The sequence below is a fragment of the Mirounga leonina genome, unplaced genomic scaffold (genome assembly GCF_011800145.1).
Source record: "Mirounga leonina isolate KUSES-001 unplaced genomic scaffold, KU_Mleo_1.0 Mir_174, whole genome shotgun sequence".
Classification (NCBI taxonomy): Eukaryota; Metazoa; Chordata; class Mammalia; order Carnivora; family Phocidae; genus Mirounga; species Mirounga leonina.
The window spans coordinates 23,229,429-23,256,497 of NW_023270451.1; the positions used below are offsets into that span (position 1 = coordinate 23,229,429).

At 39.5% G+C, this 27,069-nt stretch overlaps 1 protein-coding gene across 1 annotated transcript in view; it reads left to right on the plus strand.

Moving 5' to 3' along the window:
* Positions 1-27,069, plus strand: part of DYNC1I1 (dynein cytoplasmic 1 intermediate chain 1) — a 311,144-nt gene that overhangs the window by 48,666 nt on the left and 235,409 nt on the right. The window contains exons 5-6 of the mRNA XM_035020602.1: positions 6,423-6,482; positions 26,340-26,455. Of these exons, the coding sequence (XP_034876493.1) occupies positions 6,423-6,482; positions 26,340-26,455 (176 nt within the window). The remainder of the gene's footprint in view (positions 1-6,422; positions 6,483-26,339; positions 26,456-27,069) is intronic.

Below are 27,069 nucleotides of genomic sequence, written 5' to 3' on the forward strand. Positions count from 1 at the left end.
CAGAGCCTTGACACATATTAGGTACTTGGTAAGTATTGACGTGTGTGCGTGCGTGTGTGTGTGTGTGTGCACACGCGTGCATGTGTGCGCGCCTGCACAGCTTGTAAAACATTGAGTGGGATGGGTGCAGGATGAGTAGAGGCATGAGGACAGAGGTAAAAGGAGGATAGCTCAAGGTTGCTGGACAAGTTGCCCGAAGGTGGACTTTGCTGAAGGAGAATTCCCAGCAGTGGTTATAGGACTGAGGTATAAGGCAGGGACTTTGTCACAGAACCAAGGCAGAAATCCATTTACTGGACTCAGGGCAAAAAGTCAGAGTGGGCCCAGCAGTGTGTTTGCTGAGGTCTTTGGGCTTTGTAACAGTGCTCATTACTTCCTGTAGGTCATCCTCAGCTTTGGTCTTCAGTCCAGGTTTTGGACTGTAGATTAGCATAGAGAACTACAAAATAAGAGGCCCAAGTATTTCTCTGTTCCTATCCCAGAGAGAGACAAGTTATTTCTGAATGAGGTTATTGAGGACAAATGTATCTCAAGAGCATGACATTTGAGCTGGGCCTTAATGAATGCATATGCTTTGGGCAAGTGGAGTTGGAAGAAAGAGCATTCCAGATGATGGGAAAGTTGTACACAAAGGAAAAGGCTTGGGGGGTATGGGAGGTAGAATCCATGTGCGGGAGGCTGTAGAGAAAGAGCTGAGTCTGAAACTAGGATGGCCTTTGTGATAGTTGCAATCCCTGGCTCCCATACCTGGTGGCTGTTTACTGAATTCACTGGCGAACTCGTTACAAACACAGGTACCTAAACCACAGGCCTAGGTGAGGTCTGGGACACTAATTTTATAATGCTTTCAAGGTCTAAGGACTAATGGGGAACTATTGGTCTGATGTAAAAGCCTGAAGGTCTAAACTAGGGTTGTGGGGTGGAAAAGGAAGCAAAAGACATATGAGACGAGAAGGGTAAAATGGCTCTGGTGTGCAGATGGGTATGTCCAAAAGGCATATGAAAAAGCAGACTTGGAGCTCAGTGGTGATGAGGACTTTGTGGTTATTTTTTTGCAAAAAATAGATATCTGTGGGGTCACCTAGGGTTAGAGTAAAGAGGTGAGGGAAGGAGTGACCCTGATTGGGAAATGCTTGGTTTATGGGGATGGAAAGAATAGGGCCCTGCCAAAACTGGCCATGGGATTTAATGACCGAGAGGCTCTCATCATCATCATCACCATCACCATCATCACATTCACTTTTGTTATTAGTATTGCTTGTGATGTTTTGTTTCCATAGGTTGAATTTCTGGAAGTAAAACCAGTCCAGGAACAATTCTGTGTTAATGGTTCTTGCTGCACACAGACATATTGCTTTCCAAAATAACTATACTGATTTTAAATGCCACCAGCAGTGTATGTGAGTGGAGTGTTAGTGTGACAAGTGACAGAGTTCTTAACTACTGCCTTCCAAATATTTATCAGACATCACTTTCTCATAGCCAAAGAAAAGTCAAGGCAAAGACACTCTTTAGCAAAGAATTTCAGGGCTTTCTACTCAGAGGTTTAATAAAGATGGAAAGAAGAATGGAAACTAGCAACTTAGTGTTGGTAACAGCTGAAGAGGGAGAAGTTAAACACTCATTAGGGAGCAAGGTATATGCAACACAGACTTCATGCCTTTCACTCCTAAGTTATATTCTGAACACATGGCCAGGAATTGTTGTTGTTTTGGTTTGGTTTTGAATGTTTACTTCTATCTAATAAAGTGAAACTGAGCAAATAAAACTGGACCAAGGAAGGGAGAATTTTATAAGAAGTTAATGATGAATTGGTAGAAACTTAAAGTTCAGTTAGTCCCTGACTAGGTCACTGCTAATTTGAAGACTTTTGATATTTTGTCTATTTTTTTTAAAGTAATGAAAAACACATTGTCTCCCAAATTATAAACTATATGTTACATGGTAGGCCTTCCTAGATGAGATGCCAGAGGCTAGATTGTCTGGAATATGTAGGGTCATACGAGTGAATGACTGTTTTCCATGGTGTGGGAAGCTTCTGTATCTAGTATTTTGAAACAAGGTTGGGAAATACCCAGAACTGTCATTCCTACTGTGGGACCATAAAACCATGACAATGCTCCTTAGTCCAGAATAGATAGAAAATTACTGGGTTATTCAAGTTCTGTACGAACAGCAGTTTCCCTATGCAAGGTCAGAAATCCTCCCCTAGATCGTCAGAGAGTTAACCTCTAATAACCTAAAACTGCTGAGTACTGGCAAATGCAGCTCTTAAAAATAAGCAAATAACACCAGGATGATTTTCCATATAGGAACAGCAGACAAAATCTAACTGACATAGTTAAAGAATGATGACATCAATCAGAAAGGGCTTTGTTGGGCATCCCAGTAATGGGGGAAAAGGGAGATTCTGACAGCGTGGGGCTATGTCTGGTCTGGTGGAAAGAGGCAGACATGATGGGGGATAAGGCAGGGAGAAGTTGTAGGAGTAAAACATTCAGCTGCACTTTCTCCAATCCCAAAGACGACCCTGCTGGTCATCTGGCTTCCCGGGAAGCTGGCCTTCAAGGAGAGAAGACTTTACCAGGCTTGTATAACTGCTCTTCCTGGAAGTTATTGTTCTCATGATAAGTTGGTAAATTGACATCTAAAATATAATAGACTCTCATTAGACCCAGTAAATCAACTCAGTGGCTGAAGTCCAACAAACCAGGCACTGATGAAAATGAGTTTGTTATGTCCAAATCCTCACCCCATCCCTCCAAAACCAGGTTGCATGGAATCTCTGATCTTTTCAGAGGAAGGGGGTTTCCCTGCTCTGGCTTGAGAGAATAATGAAAGTACAGTCCAAGGCCTGGCTGGCTGGCACAGAGTAAACACTCATTGAAAGGAAATTATAGCTATCATTATTATTAATCTTTCTCATGGCATTTGTTTATTTTTTTGGCTAACATTTATTGAAACTTTAAACCATGCCAGGCCCTGTGCAAGTAATGACAACTATTACCTTTTTTTTTTTTTGTATAGGTTATCAGTATATCATTAGGTATAAATATTCATACATCTCATTACTTCACTAAAATGTAAGATCCTTATGTGCAAGACCCATGCCTCACAGCACACCTTTGGTGCCGCTCATATGGCATGTTTTACTTTCTGCCTGGTTCTACTAAACTATTTATACATGTTTTATCTCTCGATAAGAGTTGTAAGTTCCTTGGGAATTCTTTTCATCCTCTATCACAGTTACCTATTAGGCCTTTAATAGATATTTATTGAATAAGTGAATGCTCTTGACAAGAATATTCTCTCCCTGCATGCACTGATTGGTCCATTCCAAAAATGACGGAAAACGAGAACTAATTACTATGGTAAATAGGGTGATTTTTATATGAAAATATTTTGTGGGAGTATTTTATGTTCACATATGTTTTTGCACTTACAATTTCACTACTTCTTTCATTTAAAAAAAATAAACCACCTGGCAAGATTTCAAACTGCCCAGGAAGCTGTAGGGGAAACCATCATTTTATTTTCAGTGATACACTAGCTTGCTATTAAGATGGTCAGAAAGTAAGGTGCATATCGATCGGTTAGAAAAGTATACCAGTTGGAGAAAAGAGAACTGAAAGGCAGTTTAATCATCATCTGATGTTTTCAAATATCAGGCAGAAAAAAAGCTTTAAAGCGTCTCTAGGCCGGCATCTTCACTTTGCGGAGGTCAGAGACCTTCCTCAGGACACACAGTGGAGCCACACCCCAAACGCACCCCTCTCACCTCCAGGAACAGGTGTGGCCCCTCTCCAAGGTCCTGCCCCCTACGGAGAAGTGTCTCTGCAAGCTTGCACAGAAGGAATTCAGCAAACATTTAATACACATTTCTAGGCGACCCTTGGAGAGAAAAACAACTTTTGCCCATTTAAAGTATTGGCTTTAAGTTCTTTTTCAAAGAAAAAGTGCATTCTGTGCAAACCTGACCACCCCACAGATAACAATGGGAAAAATGAGAAGAAAATAAAACTAGCACTTTTGATTGCATCCTTGGCTTGACTCCTTGCCTCACTGCTCATTATTGACGATGACTATGATTTCTTTTACTGAATAATATGTGTGTGACTGGGTGGGGGCAAGACTGCGGTGGGTTAGTTACAGAGACCACCTTTGTTGTTCTGCCCGAGTACATGCCAACTCCAGACTGCTGAACTGTTGACTCCTTAAGTGAGTGACTCTGATGGAATCATCATTTTTACTTCTTAAGGATACAGTGAGTTCAGATGAGCTGTCCGATAAGTAACAGGACAAAGCCAGACCACCTGGGAGCTGCTGCATTCTTCACCTGCCTGGGAGAAGTGGAAAAGGTCAAAAAAGGTCATCCCGTCAGAAACCTCCAGGCAAATTGAGGGCAAAGTAGCTGATCCCAACCCTTACAGGGGAATGCTTCTCACAGCCAGCCAGAGCCAGAGGCTGCTGTTCTGTCTGTAGCCAAAGAGATGCCCTTAAAGATAAAAGGTTTGATCCCCAGAGACATGTGAACAGCGGCTATGAATCACTGTAATGGATTCTGTTACTTCCACCATTTACAACCATTACATTCACCAACAAGGTGAAGGAATCAGCGTCCAGAACCTGGAAGGCCTGCTTTCTTTGAGCAGAGGAAGAGTCCGGAGCAGGGGTTCTCACCCTTGGCTGCACGTTAGAATCACCTGGAGAGTTTTCCGAAATACAGATGCTTGGGTCTCACTCTGCACCTTCTGATGTAACTGGTCTGAAAGGATCCTGGGCCTTAAGCCAGGCTCGAGTTAATCACAGGTTTAGAGGCTGACATATTTGAGGATCAGTGATGCTGTCTGCCTGCTGACTAATGAAAGCATTAGTCTGGCCCAGTCATTCTGTAGACGTGGCTCCAGGGTCAGCTAGAAGCCTTACCTGGAAACTTGTCAGTGTCAGAGTACAAATTCTCAGGCCCCACCCTTGACCTACCGAATCAGAATTTCTGGGGTTAGAGATCAGCATTCTGTATTTTAGTAAGCCCTCCACATCATTCTGATCCTTGTCAGAGTTTGAAAACCACTGATCTAAGTCAAGACGTTGCTCCTCAAAGTGCGGTCTGCAGGCTGGCAACATTTATATCCCCGGGAGCCTGTGAGAAATGTCACAGACCTACTAAACCAGAATCTGCATTTCAACGGTATTTCCAAGTATGTGTATGTGCACTGAAATTTGAGAAGCACTGGTCTAAGGAACAGTGGCAGATTAGTGTTCTCATTGGACTTTAGTTGTCATGTTTCGGGACGTTCATAAGAGGGCAAGAGCCCAGCCAGAGTGGTAAGGGTAGCCATGACTGCATTCTGCTACCTTTGGAAGAGGAGCTATATAGGATCACACGGGTAGGGTTTGACTCAGAGAAATGTCGATACGGTAAGTCTATATGGACAAGGAAACTGAGGAGGCCTTCTCAAACTTGGAGGTGCCTGCACATGGCCTGGGACCTTAGTAAACCGTCGTGTGGAGTTAGTGAGTCTGGGGATGAGACTGCAGCCTACAATCCCAACAAGCTCCAAGAGATGCTGGTGATCCTGGCCTGTGGGCCACACTTAGTTGAAGCAAAAGGGATGGGGCTTAAGAAAGGTTCTTGTATGCACTCTGTTTATAGAAGAGCTTCTTTATCCCCTTTTATTTTGAAGGAGAAATAACACGGAAAACTGAATGCCTTGGTAACTGTTCATACTTTGTGCTGTCTCTTGTGAAATATTTAAAAGATGTAAGATATCCGTGGTGTCTCAGACAAATGATATTATCGGTGATCATCTCAGTGTAATATATAAATAAAAAACAAAATACCCATGAGCCTCGAAATCCAGGCATTGTTCTTGCAGTAACTGACTTGTGGAAGCCAGAAGTTTAGCAGACCCTGAAGGCAGGCTCCACCTGGCCCCACCTCCCCCACCCCCAGATGCTCTTACTCTCACCCATTTGCAGCCTTGCCTTTGGTTCTCTTCACCCCATGAGAGATGTTTGGTGCTCTGGGGTGGATGGGCTCTGGATTTTCAGAGAAACATGAACCAGTTTACATACTCAATCAGGCTTGAGTAGAAAATAGAACAAAACAAAACAAAAAGGGGGGGCAAAGAGGTGTGTAGAGTTTGAGTATTTAGTTCTAGGCTTCCTTCCATGAAAACAACTGTAGCTTCCAGTATGAAACAGATATTCAAAGGGAAGGAAGATTCCTCGCTTCCTTTTGTCACTTGATATTCATGGGGTCTTCCTTGCACCTGGGGATGGAGGAGGGGGTAAGTGAGGAGATGTTCTGTGTATGTATTGTATATGCCATTGCCTTGATGAATGACATGGTTTGGTTTGGTTTGTTTTCCTCTCCTTTTGTTAATTCTCTGTGTTCTTTTTCCTTTGTGCTGCACGATTAGGACCCTGCAGTGGGACACAGACCCCTCAGTGCTCCAGCTGCAGTCAGACTCAGAACTTGGGTATATGTCTGCTCTTTTGTTACTCCTTTTATTTCTTTGCTACACTTGTGTTGAAATGCTGGAGCTGTTCTTGCTCACACTTTCCCCCCTTTCGTTGAACTTCCAGTTTGATAAGTTTATTTCCTTCTGTTAGTTTTCCTTATAAAGGGAAGCCTTGAAGAAAGTCTCTCTTTGTGGAAAGCACCACAAAAAGTGGCTTTTGATTTCTCCTTCTAAATTCCTATTATTGCAAAACGACACTCCCCTAAAACCAAAATACAAACATACACCCACACCTCTGCTTCAAGGTGGGGAACTCTCATTCTGTGGTGGGAGATACGCTTGACTAGATCCTAATCATCCTTCATCTCTACTAAGAAGTTGCCTTAGGTTAATTTTTTTCTAAAATTGGTATTAAAATGTCCTGTCTTGTTTGTTTCCTTTCCTTTTCACTTTTTTGGGGACTCAACAATAAGCATTTGATTTGAACTAAGTTTGAACATGTAAAGATTCCTGTTTAAAGAAAAAGCAAATTTGTTGCATTTCTCAGTATTAAGAAATCTCAAATATTTCCATGATGGATGAGGTCTCCAACATTGTAAAGATCTTTTTTTTTCCCTGATGGAAATGTACCATCACAGGTTAAAAGATTGCTTCAGAATGGAAAATTTGTCCGCAAAGAATAAAACACACAAGACTGTCCTAGAAACTAGAGTTTATTTCTCTTGTAGGATTGTAGTTAGCTGTAGCAGTGCATGAGATCTTTGCGTTGGGGTGTTTGTATCAGCTAGTGCTCAAGCTCAGGAGAGCCGGTCTGTATGCGTCTCTTCCCAACTTTGCATTTAGTGAAATCCGCTTGAAATCAGCTGTGGTGGAAGTATTTACACCATAAAAACTGGCAAATGCGACAAACCAGGGGCTTGCTCCCTTGCCTTCACACCCGTTAAGAGACTTTTGCCACGGGCGCCTGAGTGGCTCAGTTGGTTAAGCAACTGCCTTTGGCTCAGGTCATGATCCTGGAGTCCCGGGATCGAGTCCTGCATCGGGCTCCCTGCTCAGCGGGGAGTCTGCTTCTCCCTCTGACCCTCCTCCCTCTCATGCTCTCTGTCTCTCACTCTCTCTCTCTCAAATAAATAAAATCTTAAAAAAAAAAAAAAAAAAGAGACTTTTGCCAGTATGCCACCGGGTACCTCCGTATGTGAATAGCATATTTTATTACAGTATTTTACAAAATTATTATTTTTTTCTTCCTAAATATAAGCCAATACATCTCAAAGTGGGAATTTATTTGTTTATTTAGTTATCATTTATTTTGAATTCCTGAGATTCCTGGGCATGTACCTGCAGATTTCTATCAATGTCAGTGCCTACTGTAGGTGGACACAGAGGCTGGAGGGCGGTCTGGGTGTTAAGTTAAATGTCATCTGCCCTTGGCCCTTTGTGTATGCAAGAGTTCTCAGCAAACTCACAACACTGCTAAACTAAGGAAATACTCTAATGCGTCAGGTAACTAAGAACACTCTTCCAACATCACTAAATTCTTGGCTATTTAGTTTTGTAGTTCATTGTATGTCATATTTCAAATTTTAGTATTTGAACAACCAAGAAATATGGCTTAAATCATGCAGAGAAACATGAACATATAGTATGTTACAATTCAGGGGAATTTCAGAGTGTAGTCCTACAATATTTCATTGTGTTTAAAAAAAAAAATGGAGGATGGAACTGGCAGAGACTCTAGCCTAAGCACTTAACAGATTTTTAGACAGATTGTGGCCTTGCTAAATTACACTTGCTGATGTAGAACAGTTGGGAATTTTCCCATTTAGATGTGTTTTCCAAGCTAAAATTCAGTTGACTATGCAGATTAAAACTTGTGACTTATTCTGGGGAGATGGCATATCTGTGGCTCCCACCTTGCCTGCCACATTTTACTTCGGAGCAGGCCCAGTGAGTCAGAGAAAGATGAGAGGTGGATGAGATTTTCTGTTCACAGAGTGGTTGATTGTAGAGAGCTTGTAAGGAGCATGCAGAGAATATTTGAGAGAGGAGATTATTTTAGCCAGGTTACAATTTTAAATACTGATTAATGAAAATTTCCCTTTTCTGATAGTCCTTACATGCAGGGCCGTCTTCCCCTCATACACAGTTTGATGAACTATACCTCAGACAACACGATTTTTCTAGAGATAATTGTATGTCCTCTTCTTGATTCTTGGCATGGGGTTGATCATAGCCCATAGCTTGCTCTGTCACCTGATTTTTTTTTTTAATTGAAATATAATTGACATTTTATAAAACAGCTTTATTGAAGTATAATTGACAAAAAACTGCACACATTTAAAGTATTCAAATTGATGTTTTAACATGTGTACAAATTTATGAAACCATCATCATGACCAAGATAATAAACATATTCATCATCCCCATAAGTTTCCTCACACCCCTTTGTGATCCTCACACTGCTTCTCCCCATCCCCCAGAACAGCTGATCTGGTTTCTGTCACTATACATTCATTTACATTTCCTGGAATATAGAATAAATGAAACCATGTGGTGGGTACTCTTCTGACTGACTTCTTTCACCAGATGACTTTTGAGATTCGTTCATGTGAGGTGTGTATGAGTAGTTCATTCCTTGTTACTGCTGAGTAGTTTATCAGATGGACATGCCAATTTGTTCATCCAGTCACTTTTTGATGTATATTTGTGTTGTTTCCAGGTTTTCTGCCCATTACAAATAAAACTGATGAACATTCATGTAAAAATCATATTATAGACATATACTTTCATTTCCTTTGGGTAAATATTGCCAAATTGAATGGCTGAATCGTATAGTGGATGTGCACTTAAGAGATGGTCAAGGTATTTTCAGAGTGGTTTTAGCATTATACATTCTCACCAGCAGTGCATGAGATCCTCAGTCCCTCCCCATTCTTGATGACATTTGATTTGGATTTTTTTTTAATTACTATTTTTTTAACCACTATTAAAGGAGTATAGTGGTATCTCATTGTGGTTTTAATTTGCATTTCCCTAGTGACATAATGGTGTTGCATATCTCTTTATGTGCTTATTTGCCACTTAAATATCTTCTCTGATGAAATGTCTGCTTAAATCTTTTGCCCTTATTGTTTATGAATTGGGTTGTTTGTTTTTTTCTCCTTATGGAGTTTTGGGAGTTCTTTACATATTTTTTAGATTTATTTTTTCTTTATTTATATTCAGTTAACCAACATAAAATACATCACTCCTCTACATATTTGGGATACAATCCTTTATCCGATATATAGTTGGTAAATATTTTCTCCCCATTTGTGACTTGTCTTTTTCATTCTTTTAACTGCATCTTTAAGAAAACAAACCTGTTTCATTTTGACAAATGCCAGTTTACAAATTTGTTCTTTTATGGGTCATGCTTTTGGTGACATAATTTCAATATTCAGGTATTCCTTAAAAGAGGTGGTAGAATACAATCACTTATGAAACCATTTGAGTTTGGGATTTTATTGTGGGGGAATATTTGAAAATACAAATTCAATAACTTTAATAGTAATGGAGCTGTTGAGGTGATCTGTATTTTTCTGAGTGAGCTTTGGCAGTTTGTGTCTTTGAAGTAATATGTCCATTTTATCTCCATTGACAAATTTATTGGCCTAAAACTGTGTGTGCATTCCTTTATTATCTTTTAAATATCTGCAGAATCTATAGATGTAGTCACCTTTCTCATTCTTGATATTGGTAAATTTTGGCTTCTGTCTTTTTCTTCTGGTATGGCTAGAGGTTTATCAATTTTATTGATCTTCTTAAAGGACCAGCATTTGGTTTCATTGATTTTCTCCATTTTTCTATTTTCTATTTCACTGATTTCTACTCTGATATTATTTCTTCTGCTTACTTTGAGTTTAATATGATTTTCCTTCTTTAGTTTCTTAAAGTGGAAGCAGAGGTCATTGACTTGACATCTTTCTTCATTTCTAATATAGGTGGGTAGTGCTATAGAATTACCCATAAGTACTACTCAGTGGCATCTTGCAAATTTTTATCTATTTTTGTTATTTTCATTTAGTTCAAAATACTTTCCAGTTTCCCTTTTTATTTTGTCTTCAACTGGTGAGTTATTTGGAAGTGTGTTATTTAGTTTCCACATATTTGGGGATTTTCTAGAGATCTTTCTGTTACTGATTAATCCAATTCTACCATGGTTAGAGAACGTATTTTTTTAAAGAGTTATTTATTTACTTAGGAGTGGGGAGAAGGGCAGAGAGAGAGGGAGAAGGAGAGAAGCAGACTCTGCGCTGAGCATGGAGCCTGACATGGGGCTCAGTCTTACGACCCAGAGATCATGACCTCAGCCAAAATCAAGAGCCGGCCGCTTGACCTACTGAGCTATCCAGGTGCCCTGGGAACATATTTTGTATTATTGGTGTCCTTTTAATTTGTTCAGACTTACTTTATGTTTATAGTATGATCTGTCTTAGTAAATGTCCTATGTGCCCTTGAAAAAGGTGTGTGTTGTGTTGTTATTGGGTAAATGTTCTATGAATGTCAGTCAAGTTGGTTGATTATGTTGTTCCAGTCTTACATATCTTTTGCTAATGTTCTGTTTGTTGGCTCTATCGATTATTGCTAGAGGGGTGAAATTTCCAACTACAGTTTTGGACTTTTCTATTTCTTGCAATTCTGTCAGTTTTTGCTTCATGTATTTTTAAATTTTGTATTAGGTGCATAAATGTTTAGGATTCTTATGTCTCTCTTGATAAATTAATCTCTTCATCATTAAGAAATGAACTTCTTTGTCCCTGGTAATATATTTTTGCTCTGAAATTTCCTTTGTGTGACATTAATATAGCCACTTTAACTTTTTTTTGACTAGCATTAGCATGGTGTATCTTTTTGCACCCTTCAACTTTTTTTCACCCTTTAACTTTTTAATTTTAACTTTTATTTATTTCTTTATATTTAAAGTACATTTCTTGTAGGCAACATATAATTGGGTGTTTTCATCTATTCTAAAAATCTCTGCCTTTTAATTGGGATAGTTGCACTATTTACATTTAATGTGATTATTGATATGGTTGGGTTTAAATCTTTATAATATTGATATTCTCTATTTGTCCTATATAATTTTCTTTCCTTTTATTATTTTTTTGGTGCTTCCTTTGTATTAATTAAGTTTTTTTATGGTTCTATTTTAACTCTTTCTTGGCTTGTTAGCTATATCTCTTTGCTTTATTATTTTAGTGGTTGCTTTAGTGTTTATAATGTATATCTTTAACTTATCATAATCTACTTTCAAATGCATTGTTTTTATCTTTGTTTAAGTACCCAATTATCACTGAGGTTTAAATAATAAGAAAAAATATCTTACATATTTACCCATGTAGTAAATACTTTTCCTGATGTTTCTCATTCCTTTGTGTAGATCCATATTTCCATCTTGCATAGTTTTACTTCTGCCTGGTGGATATTCTTTAACATTTCTTGTAGTGAAGTTCTTCTGTTAGGCATTTTTTTTAGCTTTTTTTTTTAAATACATTTTTTTTTTAAAGATTTTATTTATTTATTTGAGAGAGAGAGAACACATGAGAGGGGATAGGGTCAGAGGACGAAGCAGACTCCCTGCCGAGCAGGGAGCCCGATGCGGGACTCAATCCAGGGACTCCAGGATCATGACCTGAGCCGAAGGCAGTCGCTTAACCAACTGAGCCACCCAGGCGCCCCATATTTTTGTTTTGAAATAATATTTTGTTGTTGAAATATATTTTCACTGAGTATAGAAGTCTAGGTTGATTTTCTTTCAGTACTTCAGAAATGGTGTTTCATTGTCTTCTGTCTGGCATTGTTTTTGACCAGAAATTTGCTGTCACTTCTATTTTTATTCTTCTGTATATAGCAGTTTTTTTTCTTTCTGGCTGCTTTAGCAGTGTTCTCTTTTTCACTAATTTTGAGTAATTTGATTATGATGTACCTTCATATAGTTTTCTCCATGTTTCATATGCTTGGGTTCACTGAGATTCTTTGGATCATTGGGTTTACAGTTTTCAACAAATTTTGAAAAACCTGATCATTAAATAATGGTCAGATATTCAAATATTTTTTTTCTGTTCCTTCTCTTCTGGGAACTCAAATCACATGTATATTAGGTAACTTGAAATTTTCCCACAGTTAACTTCCTCCATACTTATTTTTCTTTTCTATCTGTGTTTTATTTTGGATCGTTTCCATTGTTGTGTGTGTGTGTGTGTGTTCACTAGTCTTTTGTTTTGCAATTTCTTATATTCCATAAAGCCTACTCAGAGAATTTTTAATTTCTTATGTTGTAATTTTCATCTCTAGAAGTTCAATTTGGGTCTTTTAAAAAAATCTTACATGTTTCTACTTAATTTTTGAACACTTGAAATACAGTTTTAATAACTGTTTTGATAGCTTTGCTTGCTAGTCCATCTGTATTAGTTCTGGGTCAGTTTCAGTTGATTGACTTATATCTTTTCATTATAGTCATTTTTTTTCTCCTGCTTCTTTCCAGGTCTGCTAATTTTTGGTTGATGTCAGATATTGTGAATATTAGTTTGTTAGATATTGGATGTATTTGAATTTCTATCAATCTTCTTGAGATTTGGTTCTGAGATACAGTTAATTCACTTGGAAATGGTTTGATCCTTTCAAGTCTTTCTTTTAAAATTTGTTAGTTGGGACTGGATTAGTGCTCAGTCTAGGGTTAACTAATTCCTGCTATTGAGGCAAGACCCTTATGTGCATTCTACACAATGACCCATAAATCTTGAGGTTTTCTAGCCTAGTAGGAGGCAACAGGCACTAATCCTGTTCCTGTGCAAGTGCCCAGAACTGTTACCTTTAATTTTTTCAGGTAGTTCTTTCCTTGGCCTCAGATAGTTTCCTCACATACTTGCACTGGTTCAGTACTAAGCTGAATCCTCAAGGGCAACCCTTAGAAGATCTTTGGATTTTTCTCTTTGTGCAGTTTTACTTTCTATTATTTTGTCCTGTCAATTCTAGCTGCTTTGGTCTTCCGAGACTCTCTGCTCTGTCTCCTCAATTTAGGGAGTCTGCTAAATTTCACTTGGATTTCTTCCCTGCAACATGGCCTGAGAATTCTCTCAGTGCAGTAAGCTGGGGCACTTACTGGACTCATCTTTTGGTTCCCCTTTCTTGTACAACACAGTTCTTTTTTGCCTGACCTCTAGTAGCTTACAAACTCTTGTTTCATTCAAACTGCTCCCTTCCCCTTTTTTTGGTTGTTTAAGGTGGAGAGTAAATCTGGTTTCTATTACTCCAACTTGGCTAAAAGCACAAATATTGTGTCACTTGATTCTGGTTTGTATATTATCTTGTATGTTTACTTGATCAGTAAAGCAAATGGCAATGTAGAGAAATAAGGGAGATGTTATGGCATTCAGGAAAAAGAGCTTCTAGAAAATTACAAATAAAATGAGAAAATAAGTTCGACTCATTTTTTTTAACCAGGCAAATTCTTATGACAGCACCCAAAATGCTTTGCTTTCTTAGGCTATTATAATAAATTAAGTGAATTAAAGATGATAGAAGTAGAGAATGAAATAATAGGATAAAAAGAATAAATTAAAAGATCACAGAATAGAAAAAAATCTCAAGCTGGAAAGTGAAATTTGGGGTTGTAATGGAGAAGTTTGAGAGAGGGATTATATTTTGAGTATTTTTGTTGTTTTATGAAGGAAACATAAGTACAAATATCACCAGGAGATTGTCAGTCTTTAGGGAGATGTGCTGAGTAAGCATAAGGGTTGTGGAGCTAGGAGGGAAGCAAAGATTCTCAATGATGAATAGACATCAATGAGCAAATAATGGTATTTTGTGGCCCTTAACTCAAAACTGTTAAACCCAATAACATACAGGAATGTTTAGTGCCTTCTGATTTTATTGAAGCCTCACAATTATATTTCCTCCATGTCATAGTATATTAAACTCTTGGTGGAGTTTTTAAAATATTTGGAAGCAAATAAAAAATTTAAAATATTTGGAAGCTGTGAGGGATTTGGCCGCTACTTCCTTGAAGGAGGAACATAGGGATGCCTTCCACCTTTGGGAGATATTGGTAGAACGTGATGACCTCTTCTTTCTCTCAACTTTCTCTTTATTGTCGGCTGCAAGAGAGGATGAGTATTACTTCTGAATCCACCAGGCACCATCCCAAACTGCTGTGGTGAAATAGATCACTCTGTCAAGAATAGAAATTAAACCAGCTCCATGAAGGCACTAGAAAAACATATATTCTTCAGGATGGTGGTAGGTGTTTGAGAAAATCTAGCCAGGCAGTTTTAGAGGACTTTTCACATTTTAAAATCATTTCCACTTGCCTAATAGAACAGTAATAACCTCATTAGCCTTTGGTGAAGTAACCTTCTTTTTACTTATTCTTCAAGTTTTGTCAAATGTTCTTATATATTATGTTTAGATCTCTGGTTTGAATTAATTTTTAAGGTTTTCCATGTAACAAATGTCTAGTATTTTCTTGAGAATAATGTGGGCTATGTTCTTGAGCAAATGGACAATCTTTAATAGCACCTAATCCCACTTTCCACAGAAAATGAAATCTAGAACAGCAGCTTATAATGTGTGTATCAAAGGATAATGGTAAAATGCACATCAGAATCTATAAATAAAAAAAAAGAATCTATAGAGAATACATTCTGATCCACGAAAAACTTTAATAAATTGGATTAACAGACCCAATTACAATTTTACCACAAGAGACGGAGAAGTACTTTACTTACCTCATATGCTACTTGTTTATCCAGTCCTCAAACATTTCTTGAGAAGCTGCCTGCTATCTGACAGTCTTCGTTCTATGTTCTCAAGAAACTTGAGTAAGCAATTATAGGATATTTTCTGTTTCACAGTAGCAGCAGGATTTTCATAAAACTATATTCTTTTTTTATTCCACTTCAGAAAAATGAATATAGCCAGTTGGCAAGGGTGTGTGCTTATACTTTGGTACTAAGTGACTTAAAGAATGGTAAAATTTTATAGCTTGCTATCACAACTTCTAGAGAGGGCTGCTCATGAATATTAAGTCAATAAAAGGCCACTTCTATAAAATTTGTATATTATTGTCTTTTTATGTAATATTGGAGAAAACACACTTCTGTGCCTTCTGTCCTTATAATTCTGAACTTTCAACTTCCTTTGTAACGAACCTCCGCGGATAAAGCCAAGCTCAGTTGTAACCATGACTATTTTGACTTTCCTCTCATCCTGGAAGTTTGCAAGATTTACTCGTGTTATGAAATTCAAGGCAAACCCTTTGGCTGTGCCTGTTGACTGAGCCAGACTTGACATTTGCTTCTGTTCAGGAAAAATACTTCAGCTGCCAAACTAATATCTCTGCACAGGAAGAAGTAAATATCATGGAAACGAAATAAATACCTCCTCAAATGATTTTTAAAATGTGAACGTAGAAAATGGAAACTTCTCTTTTTTGAAGTAATCAGGAAAGGTCAGCCATCAAGTTGCTTCCCAGTTCTTTGAGGAAAACACCCACTTGGAACCCGGGTGATAAACGGAGTGCAGTGAGGAGCTGCAATGCCAGGGTCACTTCTGGGTGGTGCCCCTTGTCACCTTTCCTCTATGTGGTGTCCCCTTCCCAACCCTAGGTATCAGTCCTTGAGATGTCACACCTTGACACCTAAATGCACTACAGTACGGTGTTTGGAAAACAAATTAACCTTTATCATTTTTTAAATTTTATTATGTTATGTTAGTCACAATACAATACATCATTAGTTTTTGATGTAGTGATCCACGCTTTGCCTTTATCATTTTTTTAAACCTCTTTCATATTACATGAGCTTCTGTGCCCTTGGCTCCCTATATTCTTTCTATGGATGCAGCATTTTCTCATATGGCTCTCATTGGGTGGCTCCCATGGCCATATTTTCTGTTTTGTCTTCTTTTCTGAGCTTTGGTCGTATATCTCATTCAATTGGAACCACAAACTCATCCACTTAAGTACTCTTTTTTAACCCCAAAGCCTATCTTTCTCTGGATTCCCCTGTGTCTTAAAGTCACACCACTCACTTTTCCTCTCATAAGGCATGAGGCCTTGAAAGAATCACCAATTGATTCCTTTTCCTTCACCCTCCATAAACTGCTAAGGCCTACCCCCTTCATTCTTTTCCAGAGTCACCAAACTACAGCATGTCCTTTCTGTTCCCAGGGCCATAACTGCCTTAGACCATGTCCCCACATTTGTTAGACCATCGATCACAAGTCCAATAACCATGTCTCTGGCTGCCTCCTATGAATTAACACTTGCTTGGATTCTCTGTTTGGTTACTGAACCCACCCACCCACCCTTTGCTTGTAGATCCTTTTTCAGTTCCTTTATGCCCAGCTTCTCAGGTTCCACACATAGTCTCTGGTCACTCACTTGTCAAGGAGAGAGATCTAGACACCGTTCTTCACATGGTTGCTATAGTAATGTTTCTCTGCAGCTGTTTCTTACTCAGTAACTTTCAGTAATTTCTCATTATCTACAGCTTGAAGTTCAAGTTCTTTAGCCCAAGATTTTTTTAAGATTTTATTTATTTATGAGAGAGATAGTGAGAGAGGGAACACAAGCAGGGGGAGTGGGAGAGGGAGAAGCAGGCTTCCCGCAGAGCAGGGAGCCCGATGCGGGGCTCGATCCCAGGACCCCGGGATCATGACCTGAGCCGAAGGCAGACGCTTAACGACTGAGCCACCCAGGTGCCCCTAGCCCAAGATTTTAAGCCCTCTAAGAGTCTGGTCTCAATGTACCTCTCTAAAATTAATCTTCCATTGCTCTTCAACTTAAAACTTCTATTCTGAAAACCTGGTCTCTCAGGTATAAAATGTGAATTCCGTCTCCAGGTCTTTGCATGGGACCACCTCTCTAGGTCACCCTCCTCATTCCTTTCTATTTGACCCAAGTCCTGCCTATCTTTCAAGACTCACATCAGACCTTCAGTCTCAGTGAAACTTCCTTTATTTATTGAAACACATAGTAATCTGCCCATTATACTCCCCTGTCCCACTTACTGTATAAATCACTCATGTTGACTCTTTATTATTGTCTACCTTTCATTCCTATTTGCCTTTTGATGTATATGTTTGACTCCTTTTTCTGCCTGTAATGTTAGGATGTGGAATAGTGCCATGCTTTGAAAATTGTTTGTGGTTGCTGATAATGATGTTGGCTGAAGTAGTTCCTTTGCCAGTTGTCAAAGACACTGTACATACCCACATAAGATGTTTGGACAAGGAAGAAAATGAAACCATTACCATTCTTGCTGTCTTAGGAAATCTTCTTTGAGAAACCTCAAGGAATTTTAGAGGCAACACTAGAAAAATTCTTTGGCAGCACCATTAATGTATTATGGGATGAAATACTCACATGCAAATAAGCAGGAATAAAACCCAGCAGGACTGAGTGTGGGTCCAGTGAAGACATTCTTTTGTTCCTTAGCCTTGACCTACTTTGGCATCTGGCTAAATAACTCCTTGTCTCTGAGAATATCTGTTCCTGATTTGATCTGCATGAGTTCCAAGTCTCATCCTCGCTCCAGACTTCTCATTATTGCCGTGACCCTTTTTGGTTTCCAGGCTTTTGAGGCCACATACTGGCTTTTGACCTAAGCTCTGACTGCCACCTTATCCACTGTCACTCCTCTCCTGCCACTGGCTCTAATCGATAGATCATCTAGCATTATGATTTCCAGTCACTGAACACTCTGAGACTGCTATTCCAAGATTACGATTGAGAGCCTTTTGTGATTCACAATTTGTAACTTTGTAGAGTTTCTTAGGTGCCTGAAGTGTATTTTTACTCTGGCTTTTCTGTGTCTTCATACGACGTTTGCATTATGACATTAGAAAAAAACATCCTACTACTGTCATGCTCTGTCCTGCAGCTTTACTTCCCAATATTAATGATGAATTATAAAATGAGTCATGCACTCTGATATAAACAGATCTTTAAGAATTAGCTGATGGTATTTGTGAAATTCTCATGATAGCCATCTTACTTAGCTATCTGAAGCCAGTTCTCTGATATTGTTGGGTTCCGTTATGAGTCCAATAGAGATAGTACAGCACTATTTATGCAATTTTGCCCAATAATCCTGAATATGAAAGGCAGGAACATCAAGTTTGTTATATACAATTCACGGCGGTTTGAAATCAGAACATCAGAGAGAATATGAGTTGTATTATATCTAACTGATTCAGGAAGAATTTGGTGATGCTCATAGCAGTGATGGAAGAAGGTTCAAGTGCTCTGAGAGCTTTCATGAACCATTGGAAGCTTTTAGTCCCTCTCTTGAATCCATCCTTCTACAGTCAGATTTGGCTACTGCTTGGGGCCAGTGGGTATCAGTATGGATTAATATTCATGACAAAACCTTTCCCTGTCCTCCTGCTCAATCTTGCTACAGAATATTAAGAAAAATTAAGCATGGGCAACTGGATATCCACATGCAGAAAAAATGAAGTTGGACCCCTACTTCATACCATCTAAAAAATTAACTCAGACCAAAAATCTAAATGTAAAAGCTAAAACTATAGAACTCTTAGGAGAAGAGAGGTATAAATCTTCATGACCTTGGATTGGGCAATGATTTCTTAGATAGGACTCCAAAAGTACAAGCAGCTAATGAAAAAAAATAAATAAATTAGACTTTCTTGAAATTGAAAACTTCTGTACTTTAAAAGACATCATTAAGAAAGTGAAAAGACAGCCCACAGAATGGGAGAAAATATTTGCAAATCATATATCTGATGAGTCTAGTATCCAGAATAAACAATCTCTTGTAACTCAACTACAAAAAGACAACCCAACAAAAAGACAAATAAATGGGCAAATAGGGTACCTGGGTGGCTCAGCCAGTTGAGCATCTGACTCTTGATTTTGGCTCAGGTCATGGTCTCAGGGTTGTGGGATTGAGGCCCTGTGTTGGGCTCCTCACCAAGCAGGGAGTCTCCTGGGGATTCTCTCCCCCTCTCCCCCCCCCATGCATGCACTCTCTCTCTCAAATAAATAAATAAATCTTTAAAAAAAATAAAATGAACAAAGAACTTGAATAGGCATTTCTCCAAAGAAAATATGCAAATGCAAATAAGCACATGAAAAGATGCTCAACGTCATTAGCCCTCAGGAAAATGCAAATTGAAATCACATCAAGACACCACTTCACACTCACTAGGATGGCTATAATAAAAAGACTAATAATAATAAAGGTAGACAAGGATGTGGAGAAATTGGAACCCTTGTACACTGCGACTGATTATAACTTTAGTGAAGCCACTTTGGAAAACGGTCTGGCAGTTCCTCAAAAAGTGAAACATAGAATTACCATATTGACCCTGCAATTCTACTGCTAAGCATATGCCAATTCTGAGAGAATTCAATCCAATTCCAAGAGAATTGAAACCATGTGTACACACAAAAGCTTGTACACAAATATTCATAGCAGCATTTTTTATAATAGCCCGAAGTAGAAACAGTACAAATGTCCATCGACAGTTGAATGAATTAAATATAATATGGTATATCCACACAGTGGAATATTATTCATCATTAAAAAAGAATGACATTGATATACACTATCTGAACTTTAAAACATTACTATTTGAAAGAAGCGAGACACAAAAGGTCACATCCTGTATTATTCCATTTATATGAAGGTATAAGTTAGGTTAATGGTTGCCGAGGGCTGGGGAGGGTGAATGGGGAGTGACTACCAGTGGGTATGGAATTTCTTCGGGAGTAAAGAAAAAGTTGTACACTTAAATGGTGGTGATGGTTACATATCTTAGTAAATATATGAAAGCCCACTAAATTGTACACTTTAAAAGGGGGGAATTTTATAGTATGTAAATTTTATTTCAATAAAAAGTTAAGATACCCTTCAACCTAAGTTTTTGATCAAAGGGCTCTGATCCCCTTGCCATCAATAACCACTCTACCAGATCCTTGCCCTGTCATAATTATTTTCCCATTTTAAATTCTTTACCTTTATTCTTAAAGGCAACGAGATAGTAATTTCTTTGAAATCTAATGGGTGTGCTTTAACAGTCCACATGTAGGCACAAAACAGTGACTGTCTCCATATTTTCAGGTCACAGGTTCAATGGCTTTAGGAGCCAAAGTTCTGGGGTCCTTGGCTTTGAAAAGAATGGATGCCTTTTCAGAACATAGGCATAAAACCAGGGTATCCTCTTTTGGTAGATAACTCTTTGCAAGTATTTTTTTCTCTTCACGATTAAAAAGAATGTTTAGAGTCTTAATCACATTTAAAAATATCAGTAAAGTTTTTCTTCCACCTTCACTCATCTTTGAAATGGGAGCCACAGAGTATGTATTTATGAGAATTCCAGTGTCTGTGTACATGTTTCTCATGCTGTTAATGATAGGACAGAATCCTTCGATTTGGGGGGTAAGTCTGTATAACTCTGACTCTCTGCAGCTTTGGTAGATATCATAGAGCGTGCTCAGGTCACACTTGAAGTTTTATCTTTCTTAGATAACGAAACTTTGTAAGCAGTTTATTAGCAAAGCCACGCTAACCTTACTGTGGTTGGACAGACAGGAGATCTCAACTGAACCAGCAACAGAAAGAGAAATGGGCCCAGAGATTCCCGGAAAGGAGTAGTTTTCTTCTGGGGATTCAGTATGTCCAACCCAAGGACAAATGGGCAGAACCTGGGTAGATCGGACTGTGCTTGTGGTGAACTGGGGAATTTTACATCTCAAGTGCCAGCAAACCACCTTCTCGAACTTCAAATAGCTTCACTTTTTATTCTTTATCAACACCCAGTTTTTCTTTTTAGAAGAAATATTTCAGTTTTGGTGCATTATGGCTTTGCTCAGCCAGCTGGTTCAGCAGGTTGACAGGGCCAAGTGGAGAAGAAGCTTCCAGGACTTTTAGTGGGGAGTCCCACCCCCGCCATGGGGACACGTGGGCCCCGTATCACGCTGGGACTATACCAGGTTAGCTTGTGAGGGATCGTGGTTCGTTGCCCAGGGTCTCTGGCATCCCCTGCCTGACTTGTTGGTTTTAGATCCAGGACAGACTCTCGCCAGTACCTTCATATGTTGAACACTGCAGTCTCCTTTGCCTGCCTCTTATCTCTCGCTCATCTTGGTTCATCTTTGCGCCTGGCCCATCTCATAGAGCTTTCTCTATAAGCTTGGTCCAGGGGCATCCTCCCTTTTCAGTGGGACTAAGACCTCATCCTCTAGGATTTGGCTATGGGTTGGGGAGCCCCAGGTGAATCTGGTTAAATAGCGACATTTCTGTTCCCACACGTTACCCAGTATTTCTAACTCAGGGGTACTCAGGCTTTAGTGAGCATCAGAATCACTGGACCCCGCCCCCAGAGTTTCTGTTCCGTGGGTTTCAGGTGGGGCCTGTGAATTTGCGTTCTAACCTGTTCCCAAGCAGTGCTGTGGCTGACGGTCAGAGACCACACTTTGGGACCCGCTGCTCTAGGACTTCTCCCATTCGGATTCTCTAGATTTGTTAAATGTGGTCAGAGTGAATCCAAATATTAAGAGGCCTTATTGTATTTCTTAAGTGACGTTGAATTGCTTTCTTACGGTTATTTAGAACATGATACATGTTTAATTCAGTACATTTAAAACTCTATTAGAGCCTCTTATTTTGGAATAAATTATCAAGGTGAAAAATACAGAGTATAATTTAATAATAATGCCATGTCCATCATGGCATTTGACGATTAAAGGCTCAATGTACATTTCTGTATGACGCCTCCCTCCTTTTCCTTTTTCTAGTCTTCTCTTCCTCCCTCCTTTCCTTTCTCACACATTTATTTAGTGCCTGTTCTGGACCTGACACTGAACTAAGGACTGGGGTACAGAGCTGAATCAGTAAGGGATGAGTAAGTCTGCAGCCGTGTGTGACATGAGAAGACCAGGGGCTGTGGCAGACGTATCTGCCCGCACAGTGGTAAAAGGATGAGCTCTGCAGGAGGGAGGCTGGGCGGGCAGCAAAGCTATCCCAGAGCCAGGACTGAAGAGCCTACTTAGAAGGAAAGGGAATCATAGTAGCATCAGTGCTACAATGGGGGTTTTTTCCCCCCTCTTTTGCTAAGCAGTTTAATTTGCATCCTTGTATAAAAGACTTATGAGCTGGTAAATCTTGAATAAAAATAAATATGCTCAAAGTTCATACTTTTAAAGAAAATAACTACTGGCTACTTCATCTTTTAAACATAGTTTGTAACAATTTTGTCAGCCGATAAAATCATAGAAATATTTTCCTACAAAAAGGGAAGTTGAGGAAGGCCTTGATCACAGGGTTGTACAAATGGATGGATTCTAGATCCATTGACATGCAGGCCCTTAGATGGGTCTAGGGCCGACTCAGCCTGGTGATGGGTATTAAAGAGGGCACATATTGAATGGAGCCCTGGGTGTTATACACAAACAATGAATCATGGAACACTACATCAGAAACTAATGATGTAATGTATGGTGATTAACATAACATAATAAAATTAAAAAAAAAAAAAGAATTGAGGACTCCAAGAACACATCTAAGAGGAAGGTCTTTGCTGTGGAAGGATGCAACCTCCTGGCCAGTCTTTCTGAACCAGTGAGGACTGGGAATAGCTGTGTGGTACTCACCTTGCAAACACTACCCTATTATGTCCTAATACTTCAGGCCTGGCTGTGTCTCAGGAATCCTTTCTCATGCTTATAAAATGATCACATGTGCTTGGCCTGCCACTATATTAGGTTTTAAGAATGCGCCTCATAAGGCGATGCTCATAAGGCACTAGGAAAAAAATAGGACGACAAGATCAACAGAGAACAGTTTCTACGAACATGGTCCTTGGAGTTGATGTTTGATGGAGCCAAGACCTGAGCCTGTCACTTACTACCTTTGTGATTTTGAGCAAATGACTTCACACCACTGAACCTCAGTTTTCTCAGGTGTAAAATCGGAATATGATGTAAAGTTGTACTGAGGATAAAATAATATATGAAAACTGTTTATATGTATTATAACTACACAGTTACTAAAGCAACAGCAAAAAGCCACAAAGAATAAAGGCATTTGATATAATTGCAGCTTAATCAGTCTGGAGACTGCATGGAAAGATATAGTAATCTATCAATTACCCTGCAAGAAGTGTTATAAGGGATTGCTTTAAAATCTGAGACCAAGTCACCCACAAGTGTATCAGTGTATCAGCTGATGGACACATTGGGAGAATCACGTGATCACAGCTAGGCTTTTATCTCTTGACAGTTTGGGTGGAGTTGGGAGCTCACAAACAGTGTCAGTGAGGGACTGGTTGAAACTTTTCGATAACTATTGAGAAAAGAAAATACTTTGTTTAGTGAGATAAGCTCATTTATACAAGATAGGTTTTGAAAGCAGAGAAGTTTCAGGGTGATAATACTTTCAGTTAAAGGAAAAGCAAATAGAGTCTTCCAACCAACCAAAACTATACATGTGCCCATACAAAGAAATTAGTAGTGTGATTCTTATGTCTCCTTGACAGAGATAATCTCCAAATCTACCATAAAGAATTTTTAATTTAGGGCACTTATAAATCTGTTTTCTCTGGTTTTTTTTTTTTTTTTTTTAAAGATTTTATTTATTTATTTGAGAGAGAGAGAGAATGAGAGAGAGCGAACACACAAGAGGGGGGAGGGTCAGAGGGAGAAGCAGACTCCCCGCCGAGCAGGGAGCCCGATGCGGGACTCGATCCCGGGACTCCAGGATCATGACCTGAGCCGAAGGCAGTCGCCCAACCAACTGAGCCACCCAGGTGCCCCTGTTTTCTCTGGTTTTTTAAAACAAATATAAACATTATGATAATCAGTCAAAAAGATAAATTAGGAGTAGAGATGCTTAGGCCAGGAGCTGCTTACTATGTGCCAGACACAAAAGTAAGTGCTTTTACAAATATTAACTTCATTCACTCTTCACAACCACTCAATGATATGTACCTGTTTTACAGATAAGAAGCTTGAGGCTTAGTAGGGTTTTTCACTTATCCAAAGCTTTTACCTACCTTTCAGCTGGTAAGTGACCAAGCATAGTTTTGAACTGAAATTCGTTTCTCAATGAGTACATAACTTAACCATTATGCCATACTGTCTTACCAGCTGGTTTTGATTTGCCATGGTGGATTATCAAGTTACATGTCAGCTTCCTATTTCCAGTGCCTGCTGCTGGTTACCTAACAAGATAGGCCTACAGCTTATGTCCCCTTGGTTAGAAGCCCTGGAATCCCTGCCTGCAGGCGTAGGTACCTTTTAGTGCCTCACACAGATGCCCATAGAAGTCTAGGATCCAGGATGATCTCTTTATGCTGGGGGTGACCCCATTGGAAATGGTGGGATCAAATGGGGCACCTGGGTGGCTCAGTCGGTTAAGCGTGTGACTCTTGGTTTCAGCTCAGGTCATGATCTCAGGGTCGTGGGATTGAGCCCCGCATTGGGCTCTGCGTTCAGCATGGAGTCTGCTGGAGATTCTCTCCCTCTTCCTCTGTACTCCCCACCCCACCACCACCCCTGCTCACTCACTCGCTTGCTCTCTCTTAAATAAAATATTTTTTTTTAAAAATTGAAATGGTGGGGATGTAATACCAGCACATGTTTCTTTTCCATCTCTTCACTTGAGTGACGGAGCCTGACCGCTTGGGACTTCAGAAAGCTGCTCTGGGCTATGAAACAGCAGGAGAGGTAGCACCCCAACGAGTCCTGGGATGTCTATCCATGCTTTCTTTTTCACCTGCTTTCAGGAAAGAAAACATTCTTTGATGTTAAACTAATCCCTGAATTTCTTACTTTGAAACTTTGAGCCTTTTACCTTGTTTGGCAACTTTGTTTCTAGCATGTTTCGTATGTTTTCTGCTAATTCTGTGTGAGGAGGCTGTCTGGAGTGCAGGGAACCCAGCCTGACCCTCCTTGGGGGCCCAGACTTTGGAGTGAATGAGGTCCGTGAGGCCCAGGCCTGCGTGGCGCTTGGTGAGACGTCAGAGATGGCCAAGCAGCCTTATCCCCTAAACCCGTGTTTCTTTATTTGTATCTGCTCTGTGCACATCTTAGATAGCACCTCAGTTGTTTGAGTAACTCACAGAGAAGAAAAAAAATTTTGTTTTCCTAGAATGCCTGGGAAATCGTATGTGGAAATTTCTAGCTGTGACATGCATTGTCTTTCATTTTATTATTACTACTAGAACTAAAAGTACAATGAGTCTGTGCCATCTGCTAGTAATAATTAAAACCAATAATATGAATGAAATGTGCTTCTTCATTCATCTATACTACAGCAATGTCTTTAAACAAATTCACCTGCTGATCTGTGTTATTTCCTTCCTGGAGAACTGAGAAGTGTTCCACTCCCCCCTTGGCATGATCCTCTCAATACTATCATGGCAAACATGTTACTCCATTAAGAAATCATCTTTCTTTCCTTCTGATTTGACAATCATTACTTTTTCTTTGTCTATCACATGTAAGAAGCTAGGACCTCGTATTACCAATGAAAATTCCCTTTATAAATTTAAATCAAGTGAAATCAAAGGTGCTGCGAATGGAAGGGATCTCCTCTGAGCCAGACCAAGACTTTGTTTTACAGGAAGAAAGGCTGAGGGTCAGCATGAGGGACCTACGTGACCTCACCAGCAAATTAGGGCCAAAGTGGGCCAGAAAGCCACATGTCCCAGCTGCCAGCCCAAGGCCGGTCCTAGTTTATGGTCCAGTCCCTCGCCCTGAGAAGTTACAGCCTGGGATTTGTGTTGGTCCTGTGTGTTATTACTGTTAGCTCTTCTGCAAGGAATGCCTTCCCTCTTTAAGCGTTTGTCCTTTGTTGCTTACAGGCGGAGATTGCACAGGCTGGGCGTGTCGAAGGTTACCCAAGTGGATTTCCTGCCCAGGGAAGTCGTGTCCTACTCCAAGGAGACCCAGACTCCTCTAGCTACACATCAGTCTGAAGGTAAACTATGTCTTCTGTTTGCTTTCCATATTATCTCTAGGAGAAATTGCCAGTGGGTCCTATCCTTCTTATTGATTTTATATCTTACCATAGCAGATCTTCCCAGGACATAAACATAATGACGCGCTGAAAGTCTAAGGCTCCCTTGGCCCAGATTTTGAAAGCTCTGGACAGGGAGCCCAGTGGTACTCCTCCAAAGGACCCGTGAACTTTAAAATGGATTACTTAGGTGATACTTTGTCAGAACTGTATGAAGGGGAAAAGTCATCACAGGGTGACATACTAGAAATTTTTCTGAATTTTATCAGTAAGAACAGTGCATACATTACGAGTCATCATTTTCAGGAGTCAGCAAACAGTAGCACACCACCTATTCCTCAAAATCGAATGTTTTGGAATACAACCACACCCAATCATTGGTGTCTATAGTCTGTGTGGCTCCTTTCTTGCTGTAATGGAAGGGTCGAGAAGCTATGACAGAGCACTCACAGCTCACACAGCCAAGAATCTTTACTATAATCTGGCACCTTATAGAAACACTTTGCTGACCCCTGATTAACTTTGCCATTCAGATGACAACACATTAGAGTTTCTTACCATTTAAAACTTAAAAT